This window comes from Ochotona curzoniae, unplaced genomic scaffold, assembly GCF_017591425.1.
Source record: "Ochotona curzoniae isolate NIBS_2020 unplaced genomic scaffold, NIBS_Ocur_1.0 scaffold_2476, whole genome shotgun sequence".
Taxonomy (NCBI): Eukaryota; Metazoa; Chordata; class Mammalia; order Lagomorpha; family Ochotonidae; genus Ochotona; species Ochotona curzoniae.
In genome coordinates this window covers 867,856-885,855 of record NW_024467095.1, presented here as the reverse complement: position 1 = coordinate 885,855, position 18,000 = coordinate 867,856, and the positions used below count along the sequence as shown (strand labels likewise).

The 18,000-nt window shown below is 56.9% G+C and overlaps 1 protein-coding gene across 1 annotated transcript; it reads left to right on the top strand.

Annotated features, from left to right (window-relative positions):
• The first annotated feature begins 1,740 nt into the window (after window positions 1-1,740).
• SMO (smoothened, frizzled class receptor) lies at window positions 1,741-17,888 on the top strand. Its single transcript, XM_041002041.1, has 12 exons — window positions 1,741-2,187; window positions 10,528-10,733; window positions 12,165-12,374; window positions 12,497-12,669; window positions 12,958-13,177; window positions 13,270-13,393; window positions 14,277-14,369; window positions 14,663-14,771; window positions 15,668-15,853; window positions 16,058-16,206; window positions 16,453-16,587; window positions 16,780-17,888. Exons 1-12 carry the CDS (start codon window positions 1,860-1,862, stop codon window positions 17,199-17,201), a joined length of 2,355 nt encoding a protein of 784 aa, XP_040857975.1. The 5' UTR covers window positions 1,741-1,859; the 3' UTR covers window positions 17,202-17,888.
• The last annotated feature ends 112 nt before the right edge of the window (window positions 17,889-18,000 follow it).

The window sequence follows — 18,000 nt, the reverse complement described above, 5'->3', positions numbered from 1 at the left end:
AACTGACAGTTCTTAAGTACCTGGGGATGTTACTTCAGACTAATCCTCATTAGGTGACTTACTGCTAAGTAGTAACACTCTTTCTAATTGTAGCAAAGCATATATAACTTAGTGTTGATCATTCTTTTTTCCACTTGTGGTCAAGAATGCCTAGTGCCATGTTTCTCACTGGTGGATTTTCAACCCAGCACACTCACCAAGTCAGGTCCCTTCCCATGCTCACTGCCCCAAACTCTTGATCCCTGCAAGAACTCTGTGCCTCGGAACACCCACCAGCTTCTGGAAACCTCTGCTTTACTTTCTAAGAATTTACCTCCGCAAGGTGCCGCCTGTAAACAGAATCAGACACCATTTGTTCCTTATTTCTATTTTTTTTTTAGATTTATTTATTTATTGGAAAGGTGGATATACAGAGAGGAGAGACAGAGAGGAAGATCTTTCGTCCGATGATTCACTCCCCAAGTGAGCGCAAGGAAGTGGAGCTGCCGGGATTAGAACCGTTGAAACCCATGCATAGTTTTCCCACAAGTTTTTTTTTTTTTTTTAAGTTTTACATATTTAATTGAAAATTAGATTCCATATGAGACCCTGGCTGGTCCCTGGATTATCCTCACGGAGTTCAGGGGCGAAAGGCTGCAGGCAGAAATCAAAGTCGGTGACTCTAAGAGAGGAGAAAGCAAGCAGCCAGGACCCCGGCGGGTGGACTGGCTTCATTTGAGAAACTCGGGGTACGCCAGGGCGCGACAGTTCACACCCTTGCCCCAATCTGTCGCAGTCAACGACAGATTGGCGTCTGCGCCTGTGATTCCCGGCGCCTGCTCCCACAGGTAACAGCAGCTAGCTGCACAGGTCCCCGGCCCAAAGGATCTGACGAAGCTGGAGGCCCAAGCCTACGTTCCTTCTTTCGGGGACCTCCGCTACTCCTGGGACGAATTAAAAGTTCTGAGCCAAAACAGATGAAAACGTGGTGGAGCTGGGGAGCCAGGCCCGTACACTTGGGGGCGTCCCGGATTGTCTGCTAATTCCTAAACCAGAAGAAAAACTCGAAACCCTTAAGACTTGCTAGATGGAACCTACGACCAGGTCGAGGCGCCCACTGAAGCTTTTGTTGCCGTTTCTGGGCCACGATAGCCACCTCCCCCTCCAGCGCCCCGGGCGGCGGCAAAGTTGGGGTGACCGCGCTGCTCCCCCACCCAGGCCCCAGCGCGGCCCCTCCGAGCGTCGGAGGACGCCCAAATTTGCGCTCCTCCTCTCCAGCCTCCTCCCCCGCCCCGGCAGGCGGGCGGACGGACGGAGGGGGGCGGGCTTGGCTCGGCGAGGCCGGTGCATTCCAGAGAGCGGGGCCAACCGGAGCAACAAAGGAGCCAGGGAGGGGGCGGCGGCCGTGGCGGCGGGGAGAGCTCGGGGGCTGCGGCGCGCTCGCACCGAGGCTGGGCCGCGCGCTGGCGCGGGGCGGAGCCGGGCAGCTGGTCCCGTACCCCCGGCTGGCGCCTCGCCTCCACCCTTGGGCCCGGAGTGCACTTGGAGTGGTGGGAGAAAGGATGGGGCTGGGGAAGAACGGGCCCAGGGGGCTCCCGGGGCCGAAGTCGGCCTAGATTTCCCGGGTGAGGGAGAGCGGAGTTGAGTTCTCCCCCGGCCGGGGCCTCCGCAGCCCAACATGCGCCCCGAGTTCCAAAGTTTGCGAAGTTGGGCGCCGAGGGGCCCGGGCGCGCCGAGCGTCGCCGGGGGCCCGGCCGGGGACTCGCGGGGTGCGCAGGCCGCCTGAGCCGCCTCCAAGGCCCTCCTCCTCCCCCACCTCCAAAAGTCGGGCGCGCGTGGCCCGGGGGCGCCGGGGCTTTGCTGAGTTGGCGGGTTTGGCCATGGCCGCTGGCCGCTCTGCGCGGGGGCCGGAGCTGCTGCTCTTGGCGGAGCTGCTGCTGCTGCTGGGGGGCCCGGCCCGGGGAGCGGCCTCGAGCGGGAACGCCACGGGGCCTGGGCCGCGCGGCGCCGGCGGGGCGGCGAGGAGGAGCGAGGCGGCCACGGGCCCTCCGCCTCTGCTGAGCCGCTGCGGCCGGGCCGCGCACTGCGAGCCGCTGCGCTACAACGTGTGCCTGGGCTCGGCGCTGCCCTACGGCGCCACCTCCACGCTGCTGGCCGGGGACTCCGACTCCCAGGAGGAAGCGCACGGCAAACTCGTGCTGTGGTCGGGTAAGCGCGAGGCAAGGGCCATGGGAGGGAGTTTGTTTGGGGGCGGGGATGGTGGTCCCTGCGCCTGGTGGTGATGGGAGGGAGGGGTCATCGCAGGCGGTGGGGCCGCTTGGGACAGTTGCGGGGACAGCGATGGCCACTCAGTGAGGGAGTGGGGAGGCATAGAGTACGTGCAGGACGGGACCCTCCGGACGGGGAGGGAAAGGCGGGGAAGCTGAGGCCCACAAAGGGCCGGAGCCAGGTCGGTGAGCCAGAGGCTGGGGCGGGTCTGGGGAGGGGGCTGTGGGGCTTTGGACAGGAGAGTTTTTAACCGGAGGAACTGCCCCACCCACTTGGGGAGCAGGTGGTGGTGGGGTTGAGATGCTTGACCCCTGGGGAATTGGAATTGTGGGGGAGGGAGGCAGAAGGGAGGAGGGAGTTGGAAGATATTTAGGCGCCTGGAAGGAAAAGCAGGGGGAAGAATCAAGTGAGTTTTTTGGAGGTGAAGACACCTCCTAGCGATGAACAATTAGAGCAGAACTAGAAGGTTCTGGAAATCTTACAAGTCTAGAGATGTGGGATCCTGACCTGCACCCGCCTGCGATTCGTGGGACATGCAGACCTGGGTCCATGCCAGTGGGAGGCAGGAAAGTACAAGACCAACTCCCACCCTTCTGGGTGTGTTTTGGGGTGCACTGTACCTGGAGCTGGCATGTGGGGCACTGTGGACACCACTCTGGCCTTCTGCAGACTGAACCCCACTAGACCCTCCCTTCACTGTGCAGTGGAGGAGGTGCTTGTCGTCCCTCTGCCAAAGCCAAGCTTGAGAAAACAAGAAGAAAGGCAGCCAGGAGCAGACATGGCAGTCTCCCCTGGACAGGCCTGGGGTGTCCCATGTCTGGGCTCCGCCCAGGTGGCCAGTGACATACTTGCGGGTTTTCAGCTTTGGCAGGATGTTGGCCAAGGCCATGGGCATTCTTCCTGGCTGGAGGAGGGACTTGGAGGGTGCTACCCATGGAGAGACTTGGAGGGTGCTGCCCATGGAGGGACCGGAGGGTGCTGCCCATGGAGGGACTGGAGGGTGCTGCCCATGGAGGGACCAGAGGGTGCTGCCCGTGGAGGGACATGGAGGGTGCTGCCCATGGAGGCTGCTGCCCATGGAGGGACCGGAGGGTGCTGCCCATGGAGGGACATGGAGGGTGCTGCCCGTGGAGGGACATGGAGGGTGCTGCCCATGGAGGGACCGGAGGGTACTGCCCATGGAGGTACTGGAGGGACTTGGAGGGTGCTGCCCAGGGAGCTGCACGCTTCGAGCTGGGGCTGTAGCTCAGGGGTAGAACATTTGCAGATCGAAAAGTCAGCTTAGGAAGTAGGAATGTGTGTAATCCCTGGTAGCTTTGTGAACTGCCTCTTACCTTAGTGTAAGGTCTGTATGACTGATGTGCCTTTTGTGGCTTTCCAACGCTTGTGTCCGTGCAGAGATGAATATACAGGATCGAAGAGTGGGCACATGTAGATCGTAGATTGTAGCTTTTAGGGGCACACACCTGCCAAGGAATGAAGGACAAAAAACTGAGTGTGAAAGAAAGGTTTGAGCACCATGTCTTAGCACACCATCTACGGGCAGACCTGTGTTTCGGAACCAAGCTATGTGGGCAGGTCCCTCAGCATTGGAAACCCTGAGAAGACGGGCCTGGGGTTAAGATCCCCTGAGTCCCTTGAGTGTGTCTGCTGCCCCGTCTGCAGTTGCCGTTTCCAGCCCGCACTCCTGAGGGCAGCTACTGAGCAGAACAGAGCAGTTTGGGCAGGAGAATTGGTGTGTTAGAACAGATGCTGTGCCGGTGCCAGTCTTGCCAGCTGTGCCTGCAGTATGGCGCTGAAGAGGAGCCAACTCTAAGTCCAGGGCCACTGTTCCCTTCTCTGCCGCCATCCACCATTCTCCCCAGTCCTGCCTCGTTCTCTGGAGCAGATCTGGGAGCAGATGCAGCTGTGAGCTGGGACGGGGGAGAGGAGAGCGAAGCTGTGGGAATCACAGCCCCTGCCTGAAGCTCAGAGCCCCTGTGCTGCAGGGTGTTCTCAGCCGATCAGGTATCAGGCATGGCCAGTGGCCCTGGGCTCCTCGGGATTTCTGTGGTGTAAGTTCCCCTGTGAACATCTTGGAGGCTGTGCATCTGCTGCCTGCTCTCTTGCAAAGGCTCAGCGTGCTGAGTACGCGGTGCACTGTAACACGTGCTTGGTGCTTTGCTCCATGCCACACCCGGGGTCAGGCTCTGGGCCTTACAAAGATGAAGACAGTCCTTGGCACTGCGAGAAACAGACAGCAGGTGTTAGCAATACCTGCTACAGGTGCTGGGACAGTATGGGGTGCTCAAGGCACCCAGAGGACTTTCCTGAGTCCAGGCAAGTTTCCCAGAGAATCTGATATTTAACCTGTGGAATCCCCCCTGGGCCAAGGGAGGCTCTGAGTAGGGGAGAGAGAGGAGGAGGGTGGCATACACAAAGACACAGGGGCAGGAAGACTCCATACAGAGCCCTGGGTCAAAGCATGGGAGGGGCTGATGCTCTGGCTCAACAGGCTAACCCTCTACCTGCAGGTGCTGGCATCACACCTGGGCACTGGATGCTGTGTCCCGCCAGCCCAACCCCCATCCATCTTCCCATCCAGCTCCCTGCCTGTGGCACCAAGTCTTGGGCTCCTGCATCTGCATGGAAGATGTAGAAGAAGCTCCTGGCTCCTGGCTTCGAATTAGCTGAGCTCTGGCCTTTGTGGCTGTTTAGGAAGTAAACCAACAGGAAGATCTCTCTCTTCTCTCTGTAAATATCTTTCCAATAAATAAATACATGCATAAATAAGTAATTTTTTTTTAAAAAGAATTGGGAAGTAAAGGGATACATATCCCATATGAAGTTTGGCTGTTATTCAGCTGATAAGGAGCCATTGAAGGGCTATTTATGGAGTTGAAACACAAACACACACACAGAGTTCTCATCCTCAGCCCCCCCTGTGACAGCTGGGGGTGGGCCAGGGGCAAAGTAGGAAGTGGAACTCCACACAGGTCTCCCCCATGGCTGGCCGAAGACCCAACTCCTTGAACCAGCACCTGCAGCCTGCTGGGATGCTCATGAGAGCAGGCTGGAGCCAGAAGCCAGAGCTGATGTGAGCAGCTGAGCCCAAGCATTCTGATTTTTGGGTGGGGGTGTCCTCACAGATTTCTTGACCTACTGATCCAGATGTTGGTCCTCTTGGCCCCATTGAAAACTTTCTCAAGGGAGCGAGAGTTGCACTCCAGAAAGTTCTCTATGGGGACTGTGTGAAGAAACCATGGGAATGGCATGGGCTGGAGCCTGACCACTTGATTGCGGTGGCTGATGTGATGGGCATGGGACAGGATGGGGCAGGAGAGAAGGTAGATGGATTCTGGAGTGTCTGAGACTGAACCCAGAGGACTTGCTGATGGTTTGGGTGTTCGGTGTGACTGAGCAGGAGGGCCAGGCAGGAATGGAAGGTGATGCCAGTCCCTTTGCCCAGGATTGGGAGTGCTAACGGAGGAGCAGACTTTGGAGGAAAGTGGGGCCTAGGTTTGGGCTATGTGCCTGTCCAGGAGGAGACTTCCAGCCCACCTGCCAGTAGAAGCTGCTGGAGAAAGGTGGCGACCACCTGCTGTCCTGGGCTCAGAAGTTTATATCGAGAGCTCAGGCTGGTCTGGTCCCCAGGTCTGTGTGGAATTCGAGTCACTCCTGTGTCCTCCACAGCTTTGGACTTGAATTTGGTCTGTCATTCACATCCTCTGCCCCAACAGAGCTGCATCGCAGTCTCACTAGACAAACAAGCCATTAGCCGGTGGCCCATGTTGGACCACATCTGGTAAGTGGGGCCGGGCAGCAGAGAGGCCTGCTGCTGGTAGGCAAGCCAGGTACCTGAGAGCCCGCAGGTGGTCCTGCTGACTGCTGCAGGGCCAGGTCACCCGGTCACCAGGCCTTGGTACAGACAGCAAGGCTGCAGGAATTTCCCATTGGCCTCTCGGGCCTTGAGCTGACAGGAAGGATGCTGTGGGTGATGATGGGTTTAATGCAGGGAGCACTCAGAAGAATTACCTTTTCATCTATTCTTATACCTGACTCAGGATCGGAATCAGTTAAAAGTCTATATTTGAAAGATTTATTTATTTATTGGAAAGTCAGATTTACAGAGAGGAGGAGAGACAGAGAGGAAGATCTTCCATCTGATGATTCACTCCCCCCCAAGTGGCCAGTACTGTGCCGATCTGGAGCCAGGAACTTCTTCCAGGTCTCCCACGCAGGTGCAGGGTTCCAAGGCTTTGGGCCATCCTGGACTGCTTTCCCAGGCCACAAGCAGGGAGCTGGATGGGAAGTGGAGCAGCCAGGACACGAACCAGCACCTATATGGAATCCTGGTGTGTGCAGGTGGAGGATTTAGCCACTAAGCCATCGCACCAGACCCTGTCACTATACCTTAATATATTTTCTCTGCAATTCTTCTATGAATTACATTTTTGGAATCTTTATTCTGTTCCATGGGTCTGTTTGTGTATCTCTTGCCAATTTCACACCATCTTATTTACTTTATCTGTACAGCCTGGTTCTAGACCTTCTTTGAGCCATGGACCTTTTTGGCAATCTAGTCTAATCTATGTATCCCTTGTAAACATAGGATTTTTAAATTTATAGAGTAAAACACATAGGGTTTTCAAAAAGCATATAGAATTATTAAATATATTTTAATAGTTACCTAATATAAAAAAGTGTGAGATCTAATGCAGTATATATGTGAGCCTGTTTGTTACATTTAAAAAAAAATATTTGTTGGGCCCGGCGCGGTGGCGCAGTGGTTAAGGTCCTCGCCTTGCACGCCCGGGATCCCATATGGGCGCCGGTTCTAATCCCAGCAGCCCCGCTTCCCTTCCAGCTCCCTGCCTGTGGCCCGGGAGAGCAGTCAAGGACGGCCCAAAGCTTTGGGACCCTGCACCTGCGTGGGAGACCCAGAAGAGGCTCCTGGCTTCGGATAGGCACAGCATCGGCCGTTGAGCTCACTTAGGGAGTGAATCATCGGACGGAAGATCTTCTTCTCTGTCTCTCCTCTCTGTATATCTGCCTTTCCAATAAAAAAATAATAATAAAAATAAATCTTTAAAAAAAAATTTGTTTTTATTGGAAAAGCAGATGAGATTTATGGAGAGACATTTGCTTCCCAAATGGCTGCAGTGGCCAGAGCTGAGCCAATGTGAAACCAGGACCAGAGCTGAGCCAATGTGAAACCAGGACCAGAGCTGAGCCAATGTGAAACCAGGACCAGAAGCTTGTTCTGGGTCTCCCATGTGGGTGCAGGGTCCCAAGGCTTTAGGTCGTCCTTTGCTGCTTTCCCAGGTCACAAGCAGGGAGCTGGATGGGAAGTAGGGCTGGCAGGACATGAACCAGCGCCCATATGGGATCCCGATGGATACAAGCGGAGAATTTAGCCATCGAGACATCATGCCAGGTCCTATTTTTTTTCTTTTTGTAATACTGGTAGGACTATTTTTGTTTAAAGATTAGTTTTATTTATTTGAAAGATGGAGTTGAGAGAGAGAAAGATAATCTTTCCTCTCTGATTCACCCCCCCAATGGCTGCAGCGGCTGGGGAGCAGCTAGACAAAAGCTGTCTCCTTCCTGGGTTTTCACGTGGGGCCGAGGCAAGGACTTAGGCCATTCTCAGCTGCTTTTCCGGCCAGGCACAGAGCAGGGAGCTGGATCAGAAGTGGAGTTGCTGAGATTTGAACGGGCACCCTTAAGGGTTGCCAGAGCTGTAGCCAATATACCACAAGGCTGAGCCCAGTGAGTCTGTTTACACTAAGCAAAGTGGAAGGCAGATTTAGTAACAGCTGTGGAGTGTTGAAATCTACAACAAGAATATGTGATCTTTGCAGTGGCTGTTGTAGTACAGTGGACTAAGCTGTACCTTGAACCGCCTCCATCTCAGAGAGTGTCTGGTTTGATTCTTGCCTCTTTAGCTCCCAGCCCAGCTCCCTGTTAATATACCGGGAGGCAATGGAAGAGGCTCAAGTACTCGGGTCCCTTCCATCCTCGTGGGAGAGCTGGCTGCAGTTTCTGGCTCCTGACCCAATCCTGGCTGGTTGCTGACATTTGGGGAGTGGACCAGCACATGGAAGATCTCTCTCAGTGTCTCTGCCTTTCAACTAAAAATGAAAACAAATAAAATAATCTAGATCCAATCTGTGGCAAGTATTTTTTAAGTCTATTTGGGGGCGGACATTGTGGCAAGGTGGGTTAAGCCACAGCTGGGGATGCTTGCATGCCGTATTGGAGCGCCAGTTCAAGTCCTGGCTCTTCCGTTTCTCATCCAGCTTCCTCCCAATGCTTCGTGGGAGGCAGGAGCCGATGCTGTCACGTGCTAGGACCCTGCTGCCCACCTGGGAGGCCCTGATGGAGCTCCTGGACCCTCACTTGAGCTGCTCCAGCCCTGACTCTTGCAGGAATTGGAGCAGCAAACCAGCATGTATAAGATCATTTTCTGTATCTCCATCTCTGTGTGTGTCCCTTGTCTTTTAAGTAGGTGAAAATAACAAATAAATAAACATGTTTAAGAGGTCTCTGGGGGCAGAAATGCAGCCACCTGGCGGTTTAGAGGCAGTCTGGTGTGCGTGAGAAGCGTTGCCCGCAGTGGCGTGGCCATGTGTGGTTCCCAGCTCTGGCTTCCTGCTAACAGACCTCGGGAGGCGCAGTCATGACAGGCAGTCCCTGCTGTGTCCCTGGCCAGACCTGGTCCTTTTCTGGGCAGTTGGCAAGTGAGCCAGTGGATAAGATCTCTGTATTGTCACCATCTCTCTGTGTCTAAACAGGAAAATCCAACAAATGTAGAAACACTGATATTGTTATAAGAATAGTCTCTGTTCTTCTAAGTTTGTATCATATTACAATACAATAAATAGAGGCTAGCATTGCAGCACAGTGAGATCAACCCACTGCCTACCGTGCCAGCATCCCATATGGGTGCCCGAGAAAGCAGTGGAGGTTGGCCCCGTCCTGGCCATGGGAGAGTGAACCAACAAATAGAAGCCCTCTGTAGGTCACTCTGCCTTTCAAATAAATCTTCAAAAACAAATTACAGATAAAATTGATGCTCCCTGTCTTCCAGTTTCATTTTCCTCCTCTTTTCCAGGGAGCTTCTCCCATCTCAGTCATCTGTATAGCTTTTTACTTTGCTTGTTTGTTTGCTTTTTAAAGATTTATTTATTTGTATTGAAAAGTCATATACAAAGAGGAGGTGAGAGACAAAAAATCTCCCGCCTGCTTGATTACTCCCCAAGTGGCCACAATAGCCAAGGCTGAGCCAATCCGAAGCCAGGAGCCAGGAACTTCTTCTGGGTCTCCCACGTGGATGCAGGGTCCCAAGCACTTGGGCTCCCCTGTGCTGCTTTCCCAGACCACAAGCAGGGAGCTAGGTCGGAAGTGAAACAGACAGGACACAAACCAGCCCCGTATGCGATGCTGGCACCACAGGCAAAAGCTTACTAACCTTTAACACCAAGGCACTTTCCCCCAGTACAACTTCTTGCTTTCAAAGTAACACAGGGGCTGTTTCAGAAGGGACCAAGGGGCTCAGTGCAGAATGACCCTGGGTGCTGCGATGGGAAGGCAGAGCCCCGTCTCCTGCCCCTGGCTGCTTCTGTCTGCTGACGGCATCTTTTCCTCCCTGCGTGCTGCACAGCCTCCTCTCTCCCGTCTGCTCTCCTGTTTCCTCCTCTGACTCCTTCCTTCCACCTTCACCTCTTCTTGTCTCTCACCTCAGCGCGGTAAGAACATGGCTGTGTGGGTATGGGGCCCCGGGGAGACGCTGCCTGGTTCTGGGGACTGGGTCTGGGAGGGGTGAATCCCAGAACCCCTTCCCCTCTGGATGAGGCTTTGGGAGGTTTGAGGGACATCCCTTGGAAGGGCCATGCCCCACTCCCCTCGACCTAGGGTTCTTAGCAGGGAGACTGGGGTGACAGCTGTGTAACACGTGCGCAGTAGGACGCCATGCAGGTGGTGCATCTAGTGTGACCAGATGAAGAGACAGTCCTTGCCCCCAAAAGCAATCGCCACCCCTAGAAGGGGCAGGCTTTTCTGAAATGTTGCAGTGACTCATGGGAGAATTAAGTGGCCTGGGCTAAGGGATGCTAATGTTCTGCCATGCATAGGATCACCCTGGCCTGGTGCCCTGCTGTCCTGGTGGCCATTAGGGTGGTCAAAGCCTGTGGCAAGTGGGGTGGGTGGGTGGTGGAGGGGTACAGCTATATGTGGCAGGGGTTAGAGGGAGGAGGGGTCTTTACCGCAGGCTGTCCACACTGCCACCCCTACCCCCAGGCCTCCGGAATGCCCCCCGCTGCTGGGCAGTGATCCAGCCGCTGCTGTGTGCTGTGTACATGCCCAAGTGTGAGAATGAACGAGTGGAGTTGCCCAGCCGCACCCTGTGCCAGGCCACCCGCGGCCCCTGTGCCATTGTGGAGCGGGAGCGGGGTTGGCCCGACTTCCTGCGCTGCACGCCTGACCACTTCCCTGAAGGCTGCCCGGTGAGTGCTCCGTGGGGTGCGGGGGGAGCAGGGGACACATCCCCAGCCTGCAGCCCTGTCAGGGAGTTTCCTGAGCCAGCAGCTATGTGGGGATCGCCTGCTGGGTCCCGCTTTGGGGATTTAAGTCAGGAGTGGTAGGTGACTTCTCATCCGTGGGGGTCAAGGTGTGCCTGGGTGAAACAGCTGGAGACACCTGGAAGTGTGTACCATTAGCCCTGGGTGGTAAGGAGAGATCTGAAATGATGACAATGACAATGATAGCAATAAGATACTAATTATGTACTATCTGACCAGTCTCGTTATAAACATTTTACATCTATTTACATGAACCCCTAAATCATTCCATGAAGCAGACACTTTTAAAAGAGCTATTGGTCTTTTGAAAAAAATCTTTTTGTTGAAAGCTAGAGCGAGAGAGACAGGGACCTTCCATCTGCGGGCTCATTCCCCCCATGGCCCAATGGCCGGGGTTGGGCCAGGTTGAAGCCAGGAGCCAGGAGCTTCTTCCGGAACTCCCACATGCATGCAGGGGCCCAAGGACTTGGGTGGCCTTCTGTTGCTTTCCCAGGCTCACGAGGAGGGAGCTAGAAGGGAAGTGGAGTAGTCAGGTCTGTAACCAATGTTCGGCACCATCGATGGAGGATTAACCTGCTACCACACAGTCCCCTGCTCCTGCTTTTCTTTATGTCTGCCTGGATTAGATGTCAGTTTCTTTTTTTTTTTTTTTTAATTTATTTATTTTTTACAAAGTCAGATATACAGAGAGGAGGAGAGACAGAGAGGAAGATCTTCCATCTGATGATTCATTCCCCAAGTGGCCAGTACTGTGCCGATCCGGAGCCAGGAGCCAGGAACTTCTTCCAGGTCTCCCACACAGGTGCAGGGTCCCAAAGCTTTGGGCTGTCCTCGACTGCTTTCCCAGGCCACAAGCAGGGAGCTGGATGGGAAGTGGAGCTGCCGGGATTAGAACTGGTGCCCATATGGGATCCCAGCATGCTCAAGGTGAGGCCTTTAGCCGCTAGGCCACGCCGTCGGGCCCTGATGTCCGTTTCACAGTGACCTCATTGAATGAGTTAGGGAGTGTCCTCATCTTCTGTATTTTGGAAGATTTTGTGAATGACTGGTGCAATTCCTTTTTAAGTGTTACAATTTGGCCTGAAACCAGAAGTTTTAACTAGACTGGCAGATTGCTAGAATTAGGAAATGAGGTAGGGTCATTATGATCTTACAGATGTAAAAATGGTTTTAAGCAATGGGGAACAACTGGTACACCTGAGCCACACGGTTGCAAGTGAAGTTGGGCAGCACTGGGGTCCACAGCCCGGAATCCCAGCTCCAGCCACGTGCTGTGTTACGCTGGGTGCCTTTCGCCAAGCCAGAGGCTGAGCTGCTTCATTGCTTTGTGTTGCCTCCTGCCTTGCCCCACGCCAGAATGAGGTGCAGAACATAAAGTTCAACAGTTCAGGCCAGTGTGAGGCGCCCTTGGTGCGCACTGACAACCCCAAGAGCTGGTACGAGGATGTGGAAGGCTGCGGGATCCAGTGTGAGAACCCGCTCTACACCGAGGCCGAGCACCAGGACATGCATGCCTACATTGCCGCCTTCGGCGCCGTCACGGGCCTCTGCACGCTCTTCACGCTGGTGAGCCACAGAGAGGTGGTGGCCGGGAGCATGCGGAGGGGCTGAGCGCAGGGGCGCTGGGGAGAAGGGGGTCCTGGGAGAGGGGCTGGGTTCAGAGAAGGGCATCTGCTCGTCTCTCCTAGGCCACCTTTGTGGCTGACTGGCGGAACTCCAATCGCTACCCAGCCGTCATTCTCTTCTATGTCAACGCGTGTTTCTTCGTGGGCAGCATTGGCTGGCTGGCCCAGTTCATGGATGGGGCCCGTCGGGAAATCGTTTGCCGGGCAGATGGCACCATGAGGATTGGGGAACCCACGTAGGTGTCTTGGGCCCAGAGGTGAGGGTTGAGCAAGGAGGGGTTAAATTGACGGTTTACCACGATAAGGGGCAGCTGGGACTTGGAACCCAGAGCTGAGGCCAGTCCCAGCTGGCTCCCCATCCCTGAAGACACTGACCCAGCATCCTGTCCTGGGACATTTGCATCTGTTCAAAGGAGCATCTTCCCCAGGGTGGACTCCTGGGGCACCTCACACATTAGCACTGGTCGGGGAAGCCTGGTAGCATAGAGGGGGATCTCCCCAGTGACACCCACATGCCCACACAGCTCCAATGAGACCCTGTCGTGCGTCATCATCTTTGTCATCGTGTACTATGCCCTGATGGCTGGCGTGGTTTGGTTTGTGGTCCTCACATACGCCTGGCACACCTCCTTCAGAGCGCTGGGCACCACCTACCAGCCTCTCTCGGGCAAGACCTCCTACTTCCACCTGCTCACGTGGTCACTCCCTTTCGTCCTCACCGTGGCCATCCTCGCCGTGGCCCAGGTACGTGCCTGGCAGGGGCGGCACTCCCCGAGTGGCTGAGCCTGGGGGCGGGGCCCGTGGCTGACCGTGCCTGCCATCCCTTCCTGTCACAGGTGGATGGGGACTCGGTGAGCGGCATCTGTTTTGTGGGCTACAAGAACTACCGATACCGGGCCGGCTTCGTGCTGGCCCCCATAGGCCTGGTGCTTATTGTGGGAGGTTACTTCCTCATCAGAGGTGAGTAGGAGTGCGGACACAGTGGGACTGCGCACCTGCTGCTCGGGTGGAAGACTCTACCTTCCACCTTCACACTGAGACCGCAGCCGGCTCCTGCAGGCACTTGTGCAGGATGTAGCCATGAGCTACATGGACCCCTGCCTTCAGAGCCTTGGCCAGAGCTGCCGGCCACATGCCGTCCCCTCCCCGCCCGTCCACACGCGCCGCATCAGCCCCTGGCCAGGTGCACTTGTGTGATGAGCGACTCACCTCACCGACAGCCCACCTGGACCCAGGGGTCTGCTGACCGTGTGTGCGTCGTTCTCGGATACCCGAGTCTTCTGGAGCCTTACTGCCTTCCTACAACACAGGCGTGCACACAGCACTCTCACACAAGTAATTTTTACAATTTGTTGGCTTGCTGTGCCGTAACTTTGCTCAGTCTGCACGCCACAGCAAGCCTTGGTATCTGTTGGTTTTTTGTCAGCCTCAGTTTCCTCCCTCTGCAGTGGCGCATCCGGGCTCCGCTCAGGCGGCTTGTGCTGGCTCATGCCGCAGCCACACGCTAGTCTCTCAGGTTTATCATTGTTATGTTTATATGGATTACATGGCAACGTGATTGGTTTTGATATATTAGTTTTATAAGACGTACTGTTTCACCTTTTGTCGTTGGAGAGGCTGTCTAGTTCAGGCCAAAACAAAAACTGGGAGCTGGGGGCTGAATCCAGGTCTCCCAGCTGCTCCAGCCATCGCTGCTGCCTTTCAAGGGTCTGCATCAGCAGGGAGCTGCACTTAGCACACGTATAATCCAACTTGAACTCCAGGGCCACAGGACTCTCCTCCCCAACACTCCCCTTCCCAAGAGTCCCCTTGCTACTAATCTCTGAGCCTGCCTTCCGTTCAGGGGTCATGACCTTGTTCTCCATCAAGAGCAATCACCCCGGGCTGCTGAGTGAAAAGGCTGCGAGCAAGATCAACGAGACCATGCTGCGCCTGGGTGAGTGGCACCTGGCAGAGGGCCTGGGGCGTGGCCAGCGCTGGGGACCCACAGGGTGCTGGGGGACAAGTTAGCGCCCACGGGGATGAGACGTGGTGTGTGTGGAGGTGGCAATGGCCTTCTCAGGCCAGAGCGCTTCTCCACGCCCTCTTCCCACCTGCTTGGCCTCACCTGCCCTGCTTGCTTTATCTTAGAGAGCCCAGTGCGACTGGGCTGCGTAGAGCCGCCCTCTGCACGGCACGTCCCGCGGGACCAGGCTTGGTGACCACCGGTGGTGCCTCTGTTCTCCACAGGCATTTTTGGCTTCCTGGCTTTTGGCTTTGTGCTCATTACCTTTAGCTGCCACTTCTACGACTTCTTCAACCAGGCCGAGTGGGAGCGCAGCTTCCGGGACTACGTGCTGTGAGTGATGGCGCAGGCCCAGGTGTGCTGGGAGGGATGCAGAGGCTGTGGTGCTGAGGACGCTCCGTGGATTAGCCACAGGCGAAACTGATGGTGCCCCCAGTGCCCAAGACACCATTTGGCAAACAACCCTGAGGTAGCTCATCCTTACCCTCCCCCTCCCCTGGAGGCTGGTGGTCTGACCATGCGCCTAGCTGCCCGGGGACCATGACAGCCCTGGGCTCCTCCTACCCCTTCTGTCACCTCTGTCTCTCTCTGTGTGTGTGCTAATCCATGGAGGTTGTGGAGCCATTGCCTCTCAGGCAGGTTGACAGCCGCTCCCATCTACAGCTCTGTGTGTGTGTGTATCTGCCTCCATGAGCGACAGAAGGCAGTTCAGCTTGGCTGTTGGTGAGGACAGCAGCTAAAACACCCGTCCAGAGGGACCCTGGGGTCTAGGCCCCGAATGCTCCCACTCTGGCGCAGTGGCTCAGCGAGCTTCCACTTGCAGCACTAGCGTCCCATTAAGGCGTTGGTTCTAGTCCTGGGCTGCTCCACTTCCCATCCAGCCCCTGCGCCTGTGTGGGAGACCCAGAAGAAGCACCTGGCTGTGGGTGGGCTCAGCTGTGGCCATTTAAGGAGTGAACCAGTGAATAAAGATATCTGTCTCTCCTTTCTGCAAATATCTGCTTTTCAAGTTTAAAAAAAAAAAGGCTCCAGCTTCCACACTGGAGAGCTTTAAAGCGCGGCGCTGGCTGCGTCCCTCAGAGACTTGGTGGTAACTGTCAGGCGGGGCCCAGACAGCAGGGATGCTCCCTTGGGTGGCACTACTGAGCACGCAGGGTTCAGTCCCAGCGCTGTATGCCATGGAGTGCCTCACCTGCCTACCCCACATCCCACTTTGTGCCTCGCTGCAGGTGCCAGGCCAACGTGACCATCGGGCTGCCCACCAAGAAGCCCATCCCTGACTGTGAGATCAAAAATCGTCCTAGCCTCCTGGTGGAAAAGATCAACCTGTTTGCCATGTTTGGGACTGGCATCTCCATGAGCACATGGGTCTGGACCAAGGCCACACTGCTCATCTGGAGGCGCGCCTGGTGCAGGTGGGCTCAGCAGGCGGTCCATCCTGCCCCTCACCCCTCCGTCCACTTCTCCCTGCAGCCCAGCCTGTTCCCTGGGCGCCTACCTTCATGGCGGCTCACCCCATGCCCTGGCAGCACCTCTTGCCCCACGGGCCTGGGGTTGGAGGGACGAAATGGGACCCCTGGCCTGCCACCCATCCCCTCCCTGCCTCTGCCCTCCCTCAGGCTGACAGGGCAGAGTGATGACGAGCCCAAGAGGATCAAGAAAAGCAAGATGATTGCCAAGGCCTTCTCCAAGCGCCGCGAGCTGCTGCAGAACCCGGGCCAGGAGCTCTCCTTCAGCATGCACACCGTCTCCCACGACGGGCCCGTGGGTGAGCGCCCGCTCCTGCCCACCTCCAGACACAGCTGGACCCTGGGTGCTCCCTCCTCTCATACTCCGTGACCCCCAGACCCTCCTAGGTCACTAGGGTTCAAGAACTGAACTCTGGCTTCCACTGGCCCCAGGGGAAGCTCCTCCCTCACTGTCTGAATTGGCAGCAGGTACACTGGGCACCTGCTGGGGAGAGGTGGGGGTGGGGTGTCACCGTTTCTCCCCTCTGCCTCCACACCCCACACAGCTGGCTTGGCCTTCGACCTCAACGAGCCCTCAGCGGACGTCTCCTCCGCCTGGGCCCAGCACGTCACCAAGATGGTGGCTCGGAGAGGAGCCATCCTGCCCCAGGATGTGTCTGTCACACCCGTGGCCACTCCAGGTAGGAGGGCAGCAGGCACAGAGGGAGGGCCTCCTGCTGGAGTAAGCTGGAGCGACCAGCAGGGGACCTTCTGGGCTTTGTAGGGCCAATCTAGATCGCTGGGGTCCCTGGAGAAGGAGAGCCTGGGCAGCGGTGGGGTGGTGGGCGCCTGCACCGAGCCAGGAGACAGGCTCTGTTCCCTCCTCCCGCCAGTGCCCCCCGAGGAACATGCCAACCGCTGGCTGGTGGAGGCCGAGATCTCACCGGAACTGGAGAAGCGTCTGGGCCGGAAGAAGAAGCGGAGGAAGCGGAAGAAGGAGGTGTGCCCACTGGGGCCGCCAGTGGAGCCTCGCCACCCCACCCCCGGTCCCGCCCAGGGCCCGGCGCCCAGCTCTGTGCCTCGGCTGCCGCAGCTGCCCCACCACAAGTGTCTGGTGGCTGCCGGTGCCTGGGGCGCTGGCGAGAGCTCCCGACAGGGAGCCTGGACCCTGGTCTCCAACCCTTTCTGCCCAGAGCCCAGCGCCCCAGCAGCCCCCACGACCTGGACTCAAGGCCGCCGCCAGGGCCTGGGGCCCATTCACTCGCGCACCAACCTGATGGAGGCTGAGCTCCTGGACGCAGACTCGGACTTCTGAGCCTGCCAGGGCTGGGGGCCTGGAGCAGGACAGAGGGAGGCTCTCCCTGCTCCCTGGAGCCCTCGGCCCCAGGGTCCAGGGTGCCCGCCCAGGAGAGTTCCCCAAGAGTGGCTCAGAGCAGCAGGACTGTAGGACAGAGGCTGACGTCCCGGGGCAGGCCTCACGCTGGCGCAGGGACCCAGCTCAGGGTCCTGTTCCTGCTGCGCTCACTGGAGAGGTAGAGGGTCCATCTCCCTCAGAGCTGGTGGGGCTTTGGCCTCCAAGGGCGGCAGCAGCTGGCTGGGGCGTGGCCGGCAGGTGGGGCCGCTTTCTGCGCCCCTGAGCGCGCTCCCTGCCTCCTCCCTGCGGGGTCCCGGGCCAGAGCTGCAGCACACACCGCTGCCTTGGCTGTGCAGCTCCGTCCTCTGCGGGAGAGACAGTTGAGTATCTGCAGCCTTAGCCCTGCTCGGCATGGAGCCCTGGGAAGAAACTCATGCTCATGTTTATCCAGCCTTCGGCGATGGAGCCTTGACCTTGAGGAGGACTGCCCTGGGAAGCTGCTGTAGCTCCAGCCAGGCAGTGGGCGAGGAGATCCCTGCCTCGGACCTTGACCCCGCGACATGTCCCCAAAGACCCCAAGACAGCAGGAAGCCTTAGTAGTTGGTGGGTTCCCGATGAGGGCGGGAGGGATGGGAGAGGAAATATGAATGGTAAATAAAAGGGTTTTGTATAAACTCTGGGCGTGTGTCTGAGCCGAGGCCCCAGGCCTGATCCCTTTTCCACACCTGCCCGGTGCTGTCCTGCAGAGCCAGGAGCTCGC

What these genes read in the sequence shown, in the direction of transcription:
- SMO (XM_041002041.1), top strand. Translation starts at nt 1,860, where the DNA reads ATGGCCGCTGGCCGCTCTGCGCGGGGGCCGGAGCTGCTGCTCTTGGCG. An exon ending in ATGAGGATTGGGGAACCCAC is followed by an intron (nt 12,670 to 12,957) that starts GTAGGTGTCTTG and finishes ATGCCCACACAG; the next exon opens with CTCCAATGAGACCCTGTCGT. An exon ending in AGCTTCCGGGACTACGTGCT is followed by an intron (nt 14,772 to 15,667) that starts GTGAGTGATGGC and finishes GCCTCGCTGCAG; the next exon opens with GTGCCAGGCCAACGTGACCA.